Raw genomic sequence first — 16,822 nt, 5'->3', positions numbered from 1 at the left:
TTATGTCCCTCCCCTGCTCATGCCCACTTGCACATACGTGCTCTCCCAAAATAAATAAATAAACTTTATTTTTTTTTAAAGCAAAGCTCTATTTTTTTATTTATTCTGAGAGAGACAGAGACAGTGTGAGCAGGGGAGGGGTAGAGAGAGAGAATCCCAGGCAGGCTCCAGACCGTCAGCTCAGAGCCCAGTGCAGGGCTTGACCTCATGCACCGTGAGATCATGACCTGAGCTGAAACCAAGAGTTGGACACTTAACTGACTGAGCCAGTCGCCCCAATAACGCTCTAACATTTTAAAAACTCCAGAATTCAGAAGGTCATTGCTGAGCTCATAGTATTTCTCTGGGGAAGTTTATGGTTTTCACCTTGTTTTCCTATTTATCCCAAATTTTGATTTTTAAAAAAGATAAAACATGTCTGTATGCTCTCTTCTAAATATACTCCAAGTATAAAAGAGCATTTTATTATTTGTTTAAAATATCATATGTTGACTATTGCTCTTAGAAAGAGCCTTTAAAACGTTTTTTGAGTATTTTCCCGATAAATTCCAGCCTTATTTTCATGCTTGCAATATGTAACAAATTGAGTTATACATGGTTAGTCCCTGGAAATAAATGGACAGATAAGCAATGTATCTTTCTTTATTTGAATACGTAAATGTGGAATAATTAGAGCCTATGTTGTAAAACACAAGACTCCTTCCTGTTAAGCCACTGTCATGTTTTGGAAATGACTTTAGATCTTCAAATGCTTCACCTACAGAGGTTTTACTTCCTTTCTGGGGCATTGGTTTAAAAAAAAAAAATGAGTAACGTTGGGGACCACAATGGAGAAGGGAGGAGTCCCTCTATTTCTCAGTTTTCCTATGGCCATGACCTTTGTCACAGGGCAGGAGCCCCTCTGTGGCACGACTCGAATAAGGCAGAGCGAGGTTCTGGCCTGGCCCGGCCCGGCCTCGCCTGGCCCCCGGCCCCGCATGAGTCACTTAAGTACCACAGCCCCGTCTCCAGCATCATCAGCAGTAACGCTCCACAGATGGGGTGCTAAGTGTCAGGGAGGTGATGTGATTTGCCGGAGTTTATTATTTATTAGTGTCAGAGCCAGGTCTAAAATTCAGACATCCCGAACTTCCCCTCCACTATACCAGTCAGAGCTTCGATGGCAGAGATACGCTATTAATCTTAAAAGTTCATGCTTCCTTATCACAGTGCTTATTTCCATTTCAAGTAATCGGTAAGTGTGACCATTGCCAGAGGAGCATTAAGTACCAACTGCCTGCCTCTTACAGCTTGCAGTCTGTGTCACCTAGGAAATCAGAAGGGACAGGAGGCAAAGCACTGGCCTGGCCCAGCCTCGGCCCCAGCAGTGGCTCTCGGCCCGGCTCCCTTCCTTGATGTTTGCAGGGACACCTTCTCCGCCCGTATTTGCAGCACACGGAGCAAATAGAAACAAGGATGACTCCCACACTCCTTGCCTCGCTCTTCCTGACTGCCGTGGCCCAGGTTTGTGGCCCTGCCTGACCCCATACGTGAGCGGTGTCAGTGAGACCCAGCGCTCCAGGAGCAGGAGCAGGCCCCTTCACCACGTGTCCGCTCACCCTCTGGGCCGTCCTGGCCTTGGCACTCAGTAACCGCTGCTTTGCCACCTCGGAACGTACCTCTGACCCGCCTGTGGTGCTGTTGCCCGTGGATAAAGTTGTAAAGTGTTCCCTTCATTAAAAAATGATGGGGAGAAAAGTGAAGTCACGTGAACTTCTGTCAGTGCAGTTGAGTTTCTGACCTGCCCCGGGACCAGTACAGGACTCCAATTTAGATGGGGGTAGGCTGATTTTTAAACCTCTGACACACTAAGGGATGAAACAAAACCTGTGCCTTTTTGTACAGGAAAGGGTACACGCGGGATTCATGAATGGCAAAGAATAGACTTTCATAAATGGAAGATCTGATCTTTGTTTCCGCTTACAAGTATTACTATCTTCACCTTCATTAGCTTTCCATGAGTATCTTCTCAGTGCCGTGCGGTCCAAGATCCACAAGTCATATTCGATCTGTGATCAAATCACCTGCCTCTTATCACCCTGTCTCTATCCTGGCTTTGGAAAGCTGAGAGCCTGGAGTATTTTTTCTTTCCTGCCGTAATATTGACAATAAAAATGCTCTCTCTCCAGTTGTTCTGGTTAGTCGTGGTGCTAAGATAAAGGACTCCGAGATGTTCTGTGGCTCTCAAGTCTCTCTGAATTGTCGTAAGCGGCCTGCCTGTTTCAGGAAAGCAGGAACCAGGGTGATGGCGGAGGAAGTGGGAACATGACCAGAATGACTTAAAAAATGCTAAAGTCTACTTTGGCCTTGTTCCTCCCTCCCCATCACTCACGCCCTGGCCGGTCTGGGGGGTGGGGACCGGAGTGAGGGGTGGCTGCGTACTTGCCTGTAGCAGGGCCAGCACCGGCACGACGCCTGGCCTGGCACCGGGGCCACTGTTAACCAGAGTCGTCTGCCGCCCGTGGCCGGTTTGTTCATTTTGCGTGTGCCCTCGCAGGGTATTTCTTGGAACCCTGGAAGGAACCCTTTCTTCATTCAGCCTTTCTGTTCTTCAGCTCATCATACCCTGCCTTCCCATTCTCACTGCAGGGACACCTTTGTCCAAGGAGGGGAATTAAAATTATGCACACTTTGGGGGGGGGGGGGGGGGGTTGCTATGCATCTTGGCCCTGAGCTGTTAAGAGGCTAGCTGTGAGCAGGATCCTGCACGCACAATCTGTTTGGAACATCAAACCAAGAAGAGTGTGGATTGGCCAGAGCTCCAGACACTTAGTATTCCGAATCTGTGCCCCATTAACATGGTCATCTTTGCAGATACACAGCAATAGCATAAAAGCAGTTAAATATTCGTGAAATGATTGCATGCTAGTGAAGCTAGGCAGCTCCTAGCGAAATTTAGACCCACTGGATTGTCTTGAAACACCATTTTCCACCAGCCTTTCCCATATTTTTTATTGCCAGTCACCTTCCCTTTGTTCTCAGGCTCCATGCCGTTGGTTCCAAGCCTCTGTGTCTGGGGCCCAGCCTAGCCAGTGCCCCCAAATACTGATTTCTTGTTAGATCTCTGCCACATTTTAGCCCTGAGGGTCACTGTTGCTGTAAGGCCTCAGTTTCCCCGTGTTCTGAATGAAGGAGCTGTGTGGACGGTGTCTACATCTTTCCAACTCCAGCACTCAGGGGCGCCTTAGCAGTCCGTGGTCTCAGTCCCCCCCCCCCCCCCCCCCCAGGTCCTGAGACCCTGTACGCCCACATACTGCTCCTCCTCCCAAACTGAAATTCTCGTAGCCTCGGGCACTCTTTCCCTTTGGCCTCCCCGAATCACGGAATGTTTGGCGCCCAAGAATTTGCATTTGAACAAGTGCCTACCCAGGTGGGACTGGTGCTGCTGCTCTGCGGCTCTCATTTCCCCGAACGGGACTTCTGGCGGGGGACACGGGCTGGGTCCCTGTAGTTCGTTGGGAGAACATTACACACACGTACACACCACCATCATCACTGCCGCCCCTACCAGTCATCTTAATGAACTTCACTGTGTCTCTTACCTCCGTCACCAGCCCTCCCCAGTGCCTGAAGAATCCAGGAAAAATAACATACGATTCAGACTCCGACCCTGTCCACCGTTAGCGCCCCGCCCCCCACCACCTACCCCCATGCTTCTTTGCACCCCCCCCTCCCCAGCCCCTGAACCCACTCTTCCTTCCTGCCCTGCTCGTCCCTGCCTCCGGCGGCCTCCTCGCCTCTTCTCCACGTGTTCTTGCAGCCGGGGTCTCACCGCCTCCATGAAGACTGTCCCACACGTGACAGGCTTAACTGACCTCTCCCTGCTGGAAACTCCTCAGTAGCTCACTTTCCGTATCATTCTTCTTGGTATTTAGCAACGAAGTGCTGTTTCGGTGCTCGGTTTGTGCGTTTATACTTCGTCCCCTTACTAGGTTTCCGGGCCCTCCAGAACAGGAACTCTGCTTTATACTCGCCGTGCCTCACAGGGTTTCCCACGGAAGAGGCTGCTTAGTCGATGAGGATGCAGGGAGGACGAGGGGAGGAAGAAGTGTGGTGGCTCCCGGAGCCACGGCGTCCTTCGTACGACGCAGCACGTGACGGAAATACGGGCTTTGGTTCTTTCACGTGCTGGTGTATCGTTTGAAATCTTTACACCTGAAATTTTCAAAATTCAAACTCTTGAAAGCTTGACCCTTAACCACGTTGTTGAACTATAAAATAAGATGTATCCCATGTTCCCTGGATATTTTGTACAGGCCTTTGGGTTGGTTCTCCTGTGATGATAACATAACAGGTATAAATTCTAAATTATATGCATCTGTGATGGTCCAGATTGGAAGGAGAGCTGTCACACCATTCAGTTCTCTCAGCTGTACAGTTGAGTATCGGGTAGGGTAGGTTCCGCCTTTATTTTTCTCTTCTTGGTCCCAGTTCTCAATCACAGCTCTAGCTAGGGTTCTTCTTATTCCCCCTTCCTCCCTGACCTGCCCGACTTCCCACTTTGCTGTCTTCGCTTCTTCCCGTTCAGGTTTCCCTAGAGAAAAGTTAATGAACGGCTTTGATTAGTTCTTTTTTTTTTAGTAAGATTTTTTTTTTTTTTAATGTTTGTTGATTTTTGAGAGAGAGAGAGAGAGACAGAGAGCATGAGCGGGGGAGGGGCAGAGAGAGAGGGAGACAGAATCTGAAGCAGGCTCCAGGCTCCGAGCTGTCGGCACAGAGCCCGATGCGGGGCTCGAACTCATGGACCTTGAAACCATGACCTGAGCCAAAGTCAGACGCTTAACAGACGGAGCCACCCAGGCGCCCCTTGATTAGTTCTTTCTGAAGCATTCATTGCTTATCTCCTGTCTTGAGGTGTTCAACCAATTGAACATTCACAACTGATAGCCATTTTACAAATGGGAAGGACACACTAAGATGATATCTTACAGTGTGATACATAACACCAAATCAGGTTTTTGGCTCACTTAGTAGTATGTTTACTGACTTCAAGGGGATAAAAACACAACTAATTTATCAGTAGCATTTTTTTTTTTAATTTTGGGGAAGTATCAGCTGCTTTCCCAAAGAGAAGCCTGAGTTTGAAGGCATTTGGGGCTGAAGTGATGTTATTAGTATATTAGGTTTATTAGACCAATCCAGTAGCCACTTAATGTAAATTCCAGTTGACTTGGTGTACCTTATGACTATTAAGGATTTCTGTTGTTTTGTTTGTACCTTCTTTTTAAAAGGGTAGGAGAAGGGTGCCTGGGTGGCTCCTTGGTTAAGCATCCGACTTCGGCTCCAGTCACGATCTCACAGTTCATGAGTTCGAGCCCTCATCGGGCTCTGTGCTGACTGTGTGGAGCCTGGAGCCTACTTGAGTTCTGTGTCTCTCCCTCTCTCTCTGCCCCTCCCCTGCTCCTGCTCACACTCTGTCTCTCTCTCTCTCTCTCAAAAGTAAATAAACATTTAAAAATTTTATAAAAGGGTAAGAGTATGTGGGAGGGGGGTGTTCAGTCCCTTTTGGTGGTGACATTCCACAATTCCATGAGTTCTTAGCATTAAGGCTCAGGAATGTAATATGGATTTTTCTAACTGACCTAGACCTGTTTTTTTTTTTAAGCTAGGGGACCCCCCCCCCATCTTCTAGATAGCTTTACCTCACATTTACCTGATTTTGGAACTTCACAGACATAATGGTCCTTGAATGGAATCTAAGACTCAACTTCATACCAAATTCTGCTTTTTGGCACATAGTAGTATTAGGAATCACTTACAGCGCTCTGCTTCTGTTTCCTCTCCTCCAGATTTCCTGATACCCTTTGTTAGTCCTAATGACTGTGCAGAAGTAAACAAATCTCATTTTGTGTTTTTCATTCACTCCCAGCACATGTTGGAATAACCGTGGGGCCAAGACCGTTGACAGGAAGTCACAGGTGTGGCTCACCCACCCAAGGATCACGCTTGGGTCACTGGGCAGTGCGGCCATAAGAAGGACTGAAACTGAACTTTAGGTTCTAAAATGCTTGCCATTAGAACCCTGGCTTTTAAGTAGGGTTTTCTCTGACCGGATTGAGGAAAACATCATTGGTTTAGCAACCACAGGCTTCTCACATAACACTTGGAATAGATTGTTCTTTCCATAAGCAGAGAGGGAAAATCCTCCTCCCTATAATGGGTGCATGGGAATGTAGATTATCAGAGGCTAGTTTTAACTTCTTGCTAAAGAATAATGAAGGTGTGACTTTTTTAAATGTTTTATTTATTTTTGAGAGAGAGAGAGAGAGAGAGAGAGCGTGAGGGAGAATGTGAGCAGGGGAGGGGCAGTGACAGAGTGGAACAGAGGATCCAAAACGGGCTCTGTGCTAAGAGCAGACAGCCCGATGCGGGACTCAAACTCACGAACCAGGAGATCATGACTTGAGCCAAAGTCGGACGCTTAACCGACTGAGCCACCCAAGCACCCCAAAGGCATGACTTTTCTAAGAATGGGTGATGTCCCTTACAGTCTTGGAAAACTAGCACATTTGCTTATAACTTCAATCCTAAGAGTGTTCGAAGAAATTAACTCTTAAGAAATTAGAGATAACTCTTCCAAGGTGTCTCAGGTGGAATTGTCTTTCCAGATAGTTCTTTGACATATCGTAGCAAAGTCTGTGTTCTCACCTGACGTGATCGCCCGCACTCCCCCTCACCAGTGGCACACCAATCTGGGCTGAAGTGTGCCAGGGAAGCCTCCTGCCTGCCTTTGTCCCGTGTATTCCACGTGTCATCCACACGTAACTCCCAGCGTGGACCTTTCAGACTCTACGAGGATTCTTGTTTTGCCAGAATTTGTCTAAACATGATTCAGAATCTTTCTCCAGATCTGTATCTCTCACTCCCCTAGTTCACATATTAATCTCAAAAAAAGAAAACAGTGTAAAGAAAGGTTATCACTGATATAGCACTTAGGGCTTAAGTGTTAATTTGAGGGCATCTGGCCATACCATAATCTGGACAAGAGTAAACAGTAAAGGACTGATTAAAAGTAGAATTTGTCTCCATTTACATATTATGCACCAGTCTAGTCCATGACTATAACTGATATACAAAGAGTTCCCCATTTTCCATAATTAGATAGATTCTGAAATATAAAATAGGGCATTAATCGTGTATGTCAACAGTATCCATTATCCACGAGCTGGATTTTTCTACCGGCAAGAATCGGACGCGGCAGAATGGTGGCAGGCAAGGAGTGTGGCGATCTGAGAAGTAAATGAATCTGTTACCTTTGAAGTATTGCCGCCCAGACCCCAGTGAGTCAGCTCATTGGCTTCTCAAAGTGACACGGGCTTAATCGGGCTCACTTTGCTCCCAATAAATTGAGACACTTATTCCACTAACTCACCTAGTGTGCCATACTCAATCTTCCAAACTCTCCCCCGCCCCCGCTCCCCAACTAAGAACTCTGGGTTTTTCTGCAAACAGCAGTTTGTACACATTTGTTCATTTATTCCTTCCTTCATTTATTCAGCAAACAGCTCTTACAGCCCTGGCAGTATTCTCAGCACTGGGGGACGCATCAGTGGAAAAATAAGAATCTCTGCCCTCCTGGAGCTCGTATTCTACTTAAAATTGCATCTAATGGTAGCATATTTATTTTCTGGGATCTCACTCTCCTGGCCGGCTAGCCGGGCCCTATCCAAACTGAGGAGCCCCTGCAGGGGGATAATTCCTGCCACCACCCACTCGCCCAAAAGCCCGCTTCCAACAAAAGGAGTTCTGCCAGTAAGTGCTCCACTTTGGCCCTCTGTCGCCCACCCTGGAATCAAAACGTCCTCCTCCTCCCAGCCTCCTGAATTGGAATTGATTTGCCTTAGAAACAGGTGCACTGACTCAATAATGCAGGTCAGTCCTCTTGACTAGTTTATACATTTAGCAATCCAGACTGCTGCCTCAAAGCTAATGGCCGTTAAATTACAAATATCAGTCCCCAACCTGTTCTCTCACCAAATGAATGGACTCGTCATCCCAGCCCTCAAGGCCAGCCTCCCTGTCTCCACCCCCCCATCTTCCCAACACCATGGCGGCTGGCCTCAGGGCCCGTGCGCTGGCCCCACGCTGCTTGCCAGGCCCAGGGGTGTGCTCTTGGCTCATGAGGGTCTCTCCACGTGCAGTGCCGGTTCCCTGTCCCCAGCCCTGTCCCTGCAGGTTAGAACCCATCTGTCGGGGCCTTTCTCCAACTTTTGCAACAACAGGAGAGCCTGTCCATCCATCCTTCTCCTTTGTGCCACTGCACTAGCCCTCAGAGAGGGGGAAATTCAAAACTAAAGATACCTTTCTTTCTGTGATCCCCTTAACCTGGGTCTGTAAGAGAAGAATCTAACTAGGGATATTTGCTCAGGCTTCGCACTCAAGCGAGTTTCAGATTCTGGCCGATGACGTGATGGTAAATTTATGGGGAGCTCATCACCAGGTTGGGTTCAACTTTCTACTCTCTCCATCTCTGTTTCCTAAAGTGTTTTGACCACTCATTGGTCACAGAAGCTGTGTCACTTGCACAGGTAACAAGACAAGACATTGTCCTGAGCGAGGGGTGGCTGGTCACCCCGCCCAAGCTGCCAGGACAGGTGCCTACTCACCCATAACCCTCTTCCTGGGTCGTGACTTAACTTCCCAGAGAGTCCCCCCTCCTGGCCAGCCAGACTGCTCCCACCTATGCAATGTATTGTGACTGTCTTCTGAGCCACCCTCATCATGGACTTCTTAATTTCAGCTTTGTATTTCATAATTTCTAACTTTTAAGAAGTAGCCCTTTATAATTTTCTATATTTTGAATTCAGTTTTTCATCGATTTTGCAATTCACACAAGCTAGAACTCCACGTGCAGTGTTGCTGTCATTCATAGACCAGGGCCCGTCTTCTTTTTGTCAGTTAAGTAACAATACTGGTTGATAACGTTTGTAACTCATTCTACTACACATAGAAGAGACTGCAGTCCAGGCTTGTGCAGATGGTAATTTAGCTGAATACAGACGCTTCAAGCGTCTGTTCCTTATTTCTCCTGGAGTTTGCTTTCTGAGCCCATCTAACATCTTCCGACCCCAGTGTTAGCCAGATGGACCAAGAAGGGAACCCTCCTGGGGCACTGTCCTTCCATATTCCATGCTGCCCTCTGTTCTTATCCCTCTCGAATTATACCCCCTGTTAGCGGAACATCCATTATTTCTCTCTCCTTCCTCGACAGCCTCAAGCACAGCACGTTGTATGCAGCTGGTGCTTAACCAGCATTTAACTTAAGGCCCCATCGCTGAAGGTGGCAATGTTGCACAGCCATAGCATATGAGGGTGAGAAGGGGAGGGAAGTTGGATAACCCTTCCCAAATGTACCCCCAGACAAAAATGTTGTCTGTGAATGCCTTTACCTTGCTGTCTTGCAACAGGATCTTGAAACCAGTTTGCTTTTCATGTGCACAGAACCTGCCCACCGCAGACGCTTACGTGTGGCGCTAACGGGAACCCACCTCCTCCCTCCTAACCCCCACCCCCCCGCCAGCAGTGATGGGTGCCTTGCGACTGACCATCACCTTTCACTCGTCTCTTCAGAGGCTAAATGTGGGCTTTTAAAGAACTCTCTTTAACGTGCTGTGTAGCTATTTGAGTTTAAGCTGTACTAAATTTCTGGAGCCGTGCCAGGTGCTTGCTAGAGTTTCTGGTGCTATCTATATAATCTGTAGGGGGAAGGGGGAAAACTCCATTGAACGTTCGTGGTAATAAAAATTATTGTAGTTGAGCCCTGTGTCTGCTCACTGAACTTCCTGTGGGTTTTCACCAAATCACATGACTGACAGCAGAAAGGCTTTTGGTCTTTAAAGCTTTTGGTCTGCTTGTTATACGCAAGTCTCAATCACCAAATCAGACCTTTGCTTTGTCTCTGGGCTGGGCGTCCGGATGTCCCACTGTGGTGGGTTGATTCACTGGAGCTGATAAAAACATTCCAGCCAAACTTGAGAGTCTAGCATTACCTCTGGCTCCAAAAATCAAAACAACCGGATTGTTGTAAGTAGCTTTGGATTGAGACCAAGCTCCAAGCTTTTTGAGAGACGGGTTTTCTCTCCTTATTGAGCTGAATCGCAGGACAACTGTCTCAGAAAGAACGGGGCAAGAGCCTAGGCCCAAGGTGAGCAGCACCCTGCCCTCTGCTAGCCTGTTCCAGAAGGTTCTTGCCATAACTATCAAGTCAAAGCCCCCGTGTCCCCAGAATGCCTCCTGTGCTCTCCCAGAGTTTTAGCAGTCCTCAGGCACATCCACCCGGCAGCCTCTGGCTAGAGCCCGGCGGGGGGGCCTGAGAAGTCCAAGAGGAGATGCGGTTAGAGAGCGTGCGGACAGACGTCAGAGCTGGGAAGGCCTGGCAGGGCCCAAGAAGCCCGGTCAGAATGAAGACACTCGAGTGAGGAAGTTGGACTTCCCTCAGCCATCACAGGATGGCATTATTCTCCACAGGCTTGAAAAGGAACATAAAGAATGACTTTTTTCTAGGTTGTTGATCTGACATTCAGACTATGACATTTCTTGGACTGAATCCTGACAAAATGTGTCCCCGGTGTCATTAGTGCTAAATAAAACCTTTTGTCTTTCTTTTCCTTAGCTCTCAAGACTTCTAAGACACACTAGAGGAGCACATATTTTTGAGAATGTCTATTTAAATCTCCAACCATGTTGGCTCTCTGTAGCGAGACAGGTAAATTTGAGAGGGGATCAAATTAAATGCAGCTTGCGCACGGCTTGTTATACAGAGGCTGCATTCACATTCAATCAGGTTGACTGAAGAGTGTTTCCAAAACTCTGTTATAATTTCTGTCTATTATTTCACCCCTTTAAAATGTTCCCAGTACACGGCCTTAAAAACAACTCGTTGCAAAAAAAAAAAAAAAAAGGTAGCTCTTTACCTCGTGCTTTCAAATATGTGTAGCCAGTTTTAGGGAACATGCTCTTTTTTTTTTTTCCCCTGCTATTATGACTTATCCTCCGTTCTGAACCTTTTAAAAAAAGTGCCGGGGGGTGGGGGGCGCCTGGGTGGCGCAGTCGGTTAAGCGTCCGACTTCAGCCAGGTCACAATCTCACGGTCCGTGAGTTCGAGCCCCGCGTCAGGCTCTGGGCTGATGGCTCGGAGCCTGGAGCCTGTTTCCGATTCTGTGTCTCCCTCTCTCTCTGCCCCTCCCCCGTTCATGCTCTGTCTCTCTCTGTCCCAAAAATAAAAAAAAATAAACGTTGAAAAAAAAAATTAAAAAAGTGCCGGGGAAAAGTTCTGAGCAAAGAACCCCCAAAATAGCACCTCACGGCCCACGTGTCCCTTTGAGGAGAGAGGAGCCCGTAGTGTCCGTTCGGGGGCGAGCGTGGGTGCTGTCCACGGTGTTCAGGGTCTGCCGGTAATAGAAGTGCGTTCATGCTGTTCCGTCCGTGCTTGCTCTTCACCTCTCCTGTGTCCAGCGGCACACCCTCGGGCGACGATGACTTAGGCGTCCGGTCCGTGGCCTTCACGAGCCAGCACAGGCAGGGGCTGTGCCCGAACCTCCACCCGCTGAGCCACAAGCTCTGAAGCCACAAGAGCAGCTCGGCCACAGCCTCGTGCTTGTCTTTGTGTTAAGCATTTGGGAGGCTTAGCCTTTAAAGCCCTCTATTGTCAACCCACAGAACAGCCTGGGACCGTTAGATATTTAGCCCGTCCCCAAGACCGCCACCAGCTCATCAGATTTGTCCCAGCCCTGTGAAGGAGACGAGATGGTCGAAATCAAAATCTCACGGTAAACTTTTATGTTGTAAGAGTCTGGGTGAGGATGTGAGATTTGTCCCAGGTCACCCAGCTACTGCGGCTGGACTTTGAGCTCTGAGTTGCCAGGATTCTGCACGTCTTGCTCAGCTAGACTTTTAGTACTGTGCTCATGACGCAGTAGGCTCTCAGTACGTATTTGCCGAATGAAGGAATCAGCGCCTTTCAGGTGCTTTTTCTGGGTACTTCCAAGATTTAATGAGTGGCTCAATGTGAAGCGTTAGAATGGGCCCGCCCCACAATAGGTGATCAGTTATGTTCGCCATAGCCTCAGAATTGATGATGCTTTTACGGAGAACTTCTATAGAAATAACCATTGGTCAGCTTGAAGAAAAACTTCATAATAAAATACATGCCCGGTATTGACAGATAAACTTGACGCCATTTTGTACACTGTCTTCCGTATGTTATTATGTACTATATTTCAGATGTTCTTGCCACTCTGGGTATCCTCCCTTGTTGAGACTCTGTGTACTCCATCTACTCCAGAATGAGATGGGTTGTTGTTTTGACATAAACTCATTGAGCCACAGTGAAAACCAGGCATTTTCAGCTCTGTTTGATCAAGTGGTGGGAAGGATAGTCGCGGGGCCGCCGCATGATCGAAGGACAGGCTTGGACTCATCACTGTTTCTAACTGAAGAGTCATCAGAATCCCCCAAAATCATGAGGGCAGGTGAACCTAGTGCCAGCCACTCAGCGACTCTTGTCTAAGTGTCTTTAATTAAGCTGGAAGGAGTTCTTACAAAAGCGTTTGGTTTTCTGGTTTTCTTTCCCATTTTACCCTCAGAGATGCAGAGAGCAGCCTCCCGCAAATGGCCTCACATCCTTTCCTGACTCCTTCGTAGGAAAAACCCCAGTATGTCCCTGGATGGAGAAAAGGTTTCACATCTTTTAGTCCCTTCTGTTTCTAACAACAAGTGCATCGTATTGGTGACCTTACTACTTAGAAAGGTAGGATGTTGTTATTTCCAGCAGAAAGAGGGAATGTAGGGGCTCTGAGCTTTCCAGACCACCACCCTGTACCCGCCTCTCCCCGGCCCCTCGCTTCTCTCCGGGTCAGTGGGAGAGGTTTTCTCAAGTTTGAGACCATTCTGAGAACTAGGATTTTCATCCTTATTATTAGGGGGTAAATTTCCTCATTCTTTCTTGATTAGGACATCACTGTGGTTTGGTAATTGTCGAAGGACCAGTAGTGTGCCGGGTTCTGTTCCATGCAGCGAAAGAGCACGGAACTACCCCTGAGGGGTTCTGCGGAGCCTCGGAGAGTTGCATTCCGGGACAAAGCACTAGGGTGGCCTCAACCCTGTGTCCGTTTTCACACAGACTTTCCCACCCAGTCAGACCTACACCGCCCCACGGGCCGGGTGACTCAGAACCGGCTTAGCCTCCAGGCCCCACTTGGGCTTCCATTAGTGGGGTTGTCTGGATCAGCTCCATCAAGACCTCGTGGTGACCACAGCATGCGCTCGGTCGCACAAATGCAGGTTTTTCACGAGAGAGAACGGCACTGTGTTGCAGCCTATAAGACACCTGCTTCCGTGACAGAGACTTATTGCCACCTCCGAGAACTCTGTTCCCTCCTACCTGAGAACCCCGGGCCAGGCCGGAAGCAGCACAGAGCGTGTGAGGAGCTTCAGCAAGGGTGCCAAGGGCCCAGGCCGCCCAGCTGCTGAGCAGTTTCGGTGCACCCAGAGAATGCGGGCCCAGAGTGGGAGAGGCTCAGGGGGACTTCGGGAGCAGACAGCAAGGGGATGGCACACCAGGGGGCCCCGCTGAATGCCAGTCACCTCAGGAAGTGCTGGCATCCATCCATATCCCTTAGCTGACCAGACTTCGTCAGCCAGACTGCCCGGGGGAGCCAGGGTGGGGGGAGGAACTGTCGCCTACGGCGTCACAGTCACCAGCCAGCATTGCCGTCGGCACACTCCGAGACTTCCAGCCTCCACTGATGGTAACGAAGAACTGATTCGCAACGCTCCCGGTCTGAAAAGGCTGGGGTTCTCATTAAACCACAGTAGTTCTGCAAAGGCCTCTAAAGTATGGGGTACGTCGAGCGTGAGGGAGGCTGTAGGGGTAGGTATGCTGGTGCTGGAGTTCGGGCCACTGATAAATCCCATTTGTGTATATTCTGTATTTACATAACGCCTTTGGAGCCGTGGAGTAGAGTTGGTTTTCATTAAAGCTGTAACAGATGGGACCGGGCTCTGTGTGGTATGTTGAAGTAACATCCGTGACCAGGGTGACCCCCTTTCAGGAATTCCTATACACGTTTTCAAGATTTAACTCAGAACTCACCTTGCCAGAAGCATTTCCTGCTTACTCTGCCCTTCTCTCCTCTTGCTGGAACGCCGAGGATCCGGCACTTAGGTGTTGAGTCTCAATTATTGCAAATGCTGCTTTCAAATCCCTACAACTCGGTAGGTGGATGGGTGGGTGCCTGGGTGGTTTTCCTGCCCGCCCCCCCTCCTCCGTCTTAGTTTAGGCCTGTTTGCCTCCTCCCCCCCCCCCGTCATCCCCCCCCTCCCCCCGCCCCGGGCCAGGCCTATCTCCGCCTCTGCCAGGTGCCCTCCATTCTCCACACAGTGATCGGAGGCATCCCTGCACAGAGGCCTTCTCACCAAGCCCCCTTCTCAGACCCATCAGAGGCTTCCAGGATGCCCGGGGGCCTCGAGACCAGCAGCCCCTCAGGCTGCTGGAATGAGAACCACTTCCTCTGCCCTGGCACGGGTAGAATTAGAGAACCTAAAGGCCAAATCCTGGTGAGGCGCTACAGGCCCAGTGCTTGCTTACCAGCCGGGTCCCCCTGGCTACGTGCACAGAGTCAGACCTGGGCGATTCCGGAGGCTCAGTGAGGAATCCCCCAGCCTCCCTCCATGAGGCCGCAGCCCTCACCATGGCCCCCAGGAGAAGGCCAAGGCCAAGCTGTTCGGAGCAGCTGCCGCCCCGGAACCGGCCCGGCCTTCCACTGTGGACACGTGCCTGCCCCCGCGGGTCAGGGCTCAGGAGTCGCGAGGGAGAGCGCTCATCTCCAAGGCGACTCAGCCCTGAAAGCAAAGTCCCTCAAGAAGAGCCAGCCCTCAGCCTGTGCGGCAGCTGGTCTCTCCTTGAGCCCTCTGTCAGCCCAGTCTGACTTTTGGCCTCCCGCCTCTCCCCCTGTTCAGGTCCCTGCTCCGCTCGGCAGACTGACATTAGCGGACAGGTACTGACAGGGTGCCGTGTCTTTCCTGTGGGTAATTCGCATCTTCTCAGGAGTCATCCGGAAACTGGCCCGTAAAGCCCCTAGAGCTCTCGGGGCCCGTGACCAGTTAGGGAGGCGGGCTCCCTGCATAGCACAGTACCACTGAGACACTGCCGCTGCTTTTGCACGGAACTGGAACATTATAAAATCGTCTCGTTTTTGTTGCAGAAATTTCCAGAACTGAAATTCAAGTATGTGGAAGAGGAGCAGCCCGAGGAGTTTTTTATCCCCTATGTCTGGTCTCTGGTCTACAACTCAGCGGTAGGCCTCTATTGGAACCCACAGGACATCCAGCTCTTCACAATGGACTCCGACTGAGGGCAGGACGCCACATCCCACCCTCGCCTCCCTCCAGCCAAGCAGCCCTTCTAACTATTTTCTTTCTGGGGAACGGAAGTAGACAGATTGCCCGGTGTATCTTCCGTCAGAGAGGATCACCCGAGCATGTTTCCCTTTCACACTTGGATTTGGAGAATTGGTGCCCAGTTGGCAATAGATCACTCAGCTTAGATTGTAGTGCAAAAAAATGGGGAGGGGGGTACCCGACAATAATAAATGCAAAAACCTGCTATTCCACACGCAGTTTTATTTCTAAACCAAAAATCTAGAGCTTTTCCAGGAACCTGATGCCTTAGGCATATAACACTTCACCAGTATATACTGTGGGTTTTCTGTTTTGGGGTTTTTTTTTTTTTTTTCGCATGTTCAAGATTTTTGTTTTGGGGTGTGTGTGTTTGCGTGTGTGGGTGCATGCACGTGCGTGCTTCTTTCAACATTAAGAAATACCTGAAAAGATGACAAGACGGGAATTGATGAGGACATGAAGTCACATGTGTGAGGGGTTGCCTTTCAGAGGGCCCATGATTTAATAAACACTATGGCCAGGCAGTTGGATAGAAGCCTTTAGATCAGATCCCCTGCGTCTTTCTCAAAGAAAGAAATGGCTCCTTCTCATGAAGTTCAGATTAGCTTTTCTGTGGATTTGGCCTCTGAGCTGTAGCTGAATTAAATTGGAGTCTAGCACAAATTAAGTTAATCTACTCTGTATTAATCATTGGGAAAAGAAAAGTTTCATTTTGAAAGCAATCTTTTTTCTTCAACCAGACTAATAGGAGAAAAGGAGACCAATTTGATTAATACAGTACTCTACATGAGATGAAAAACATGTTTTTCTCTTCATTTCTGACTTTGCTTAAACCCTTTTGGACCCTGAGTTGGAGGAAGAAGCTTCTAGCCGCAGGCACTGAGGGCAGAGTGGGATGGTCCTTGTGAGGCCTGGTCTGAGCCCACGACCACCCTCCCACGGAACGTGGCAGTTCCGTGAGGCGGAAATTTCAGTTCTGGAATGAGGAGCCTCATTTCCATTCTCAGAGACACGAAAAGAATTTGCTTTTCTCCATACAAAGCACACGGTCCCAGATGAGACCAAGCACCCAGTTTCAATCTGCTGCTGCCCAGTCTGTACGAGGAACGAGATTCTCTCCTGTTCCTCTGTTCCCCGGGCTGGAGGCCAGAGTCATTTTGGTCCGTCACGATGTGAGAGGGTCTGAGAGGAGCCATCTCCAGTCACACGAAGCTCTGGAAAGGTCAGAAACATACCACCTCAGTGCACACCTGTGTGGCTTCCACCCGTGAGAAGCTTGGGCTGCTCCCTCCCTTCAGGGGCTTTGCAGCCCACCAGGTCATTTCCTTGTCGTTAGGACGATGCTGGAGCCGAAGCTCCCTGAGGCTGACTGACTGACGAAGGG

General features: G+C 49.3%; 1 protein-coding gene across 3 annotated transcripts in view; it reads left to right on the top strand.

The window, feature by feature from the left end:
- Positions 1-15,645, top strand: part of DYM (dymeclin) — a 356,068-nt gene extending 340,423 nt beyond the window's left edge. Inside the window, exons 17-18 of one of the 3 annotated variants that reach the window (XM_047827559.1) lie at positions 10,652-10,744; positions 11,698-11,739. In XM_047827559.1, the coding sequence (XP_047683515.1) occupies positions 10,652-10,744; positions 11,698-11,724 (120 nt within the window). In that variant the 3' untranslated portion in view covers positions 11,725-11,739. Of the gene's footprint in view, positions 1-10,651; positions 10,745-11,697; positions 11,740-12,623; positions 12,945-15,242 lie in introns of those variants that run through there. The other 2 variants (XM_047827558.1, XM_047827560.1) reach the window with 2 other exon arrangements.
- The last annotated feature ends 1,177 nt before the right edge of the window (positions 15,646-16,822 follow it).

The sequence above is a fragment of the Prionailurus viverrinus genome, chromosome D3, assembly GCF_022837055.1.
Source record: "Prionailurus viverrinus isolate Anna chromosome D3, UM_Priviv_1.0, whole genome shotgun sequence".
In the NCBI taxonomy this organism is placed as follows: Eukaryota; Metazoa; Chordata; class Mammalia; order Carnivora; family Felidae; genus Prionailurus; species Prionailurus viverrinus.
Note: the sequence above shows the minus strand (reverse complement) of the source record. Positions and strands in the feature narration are given on the sequence as shown.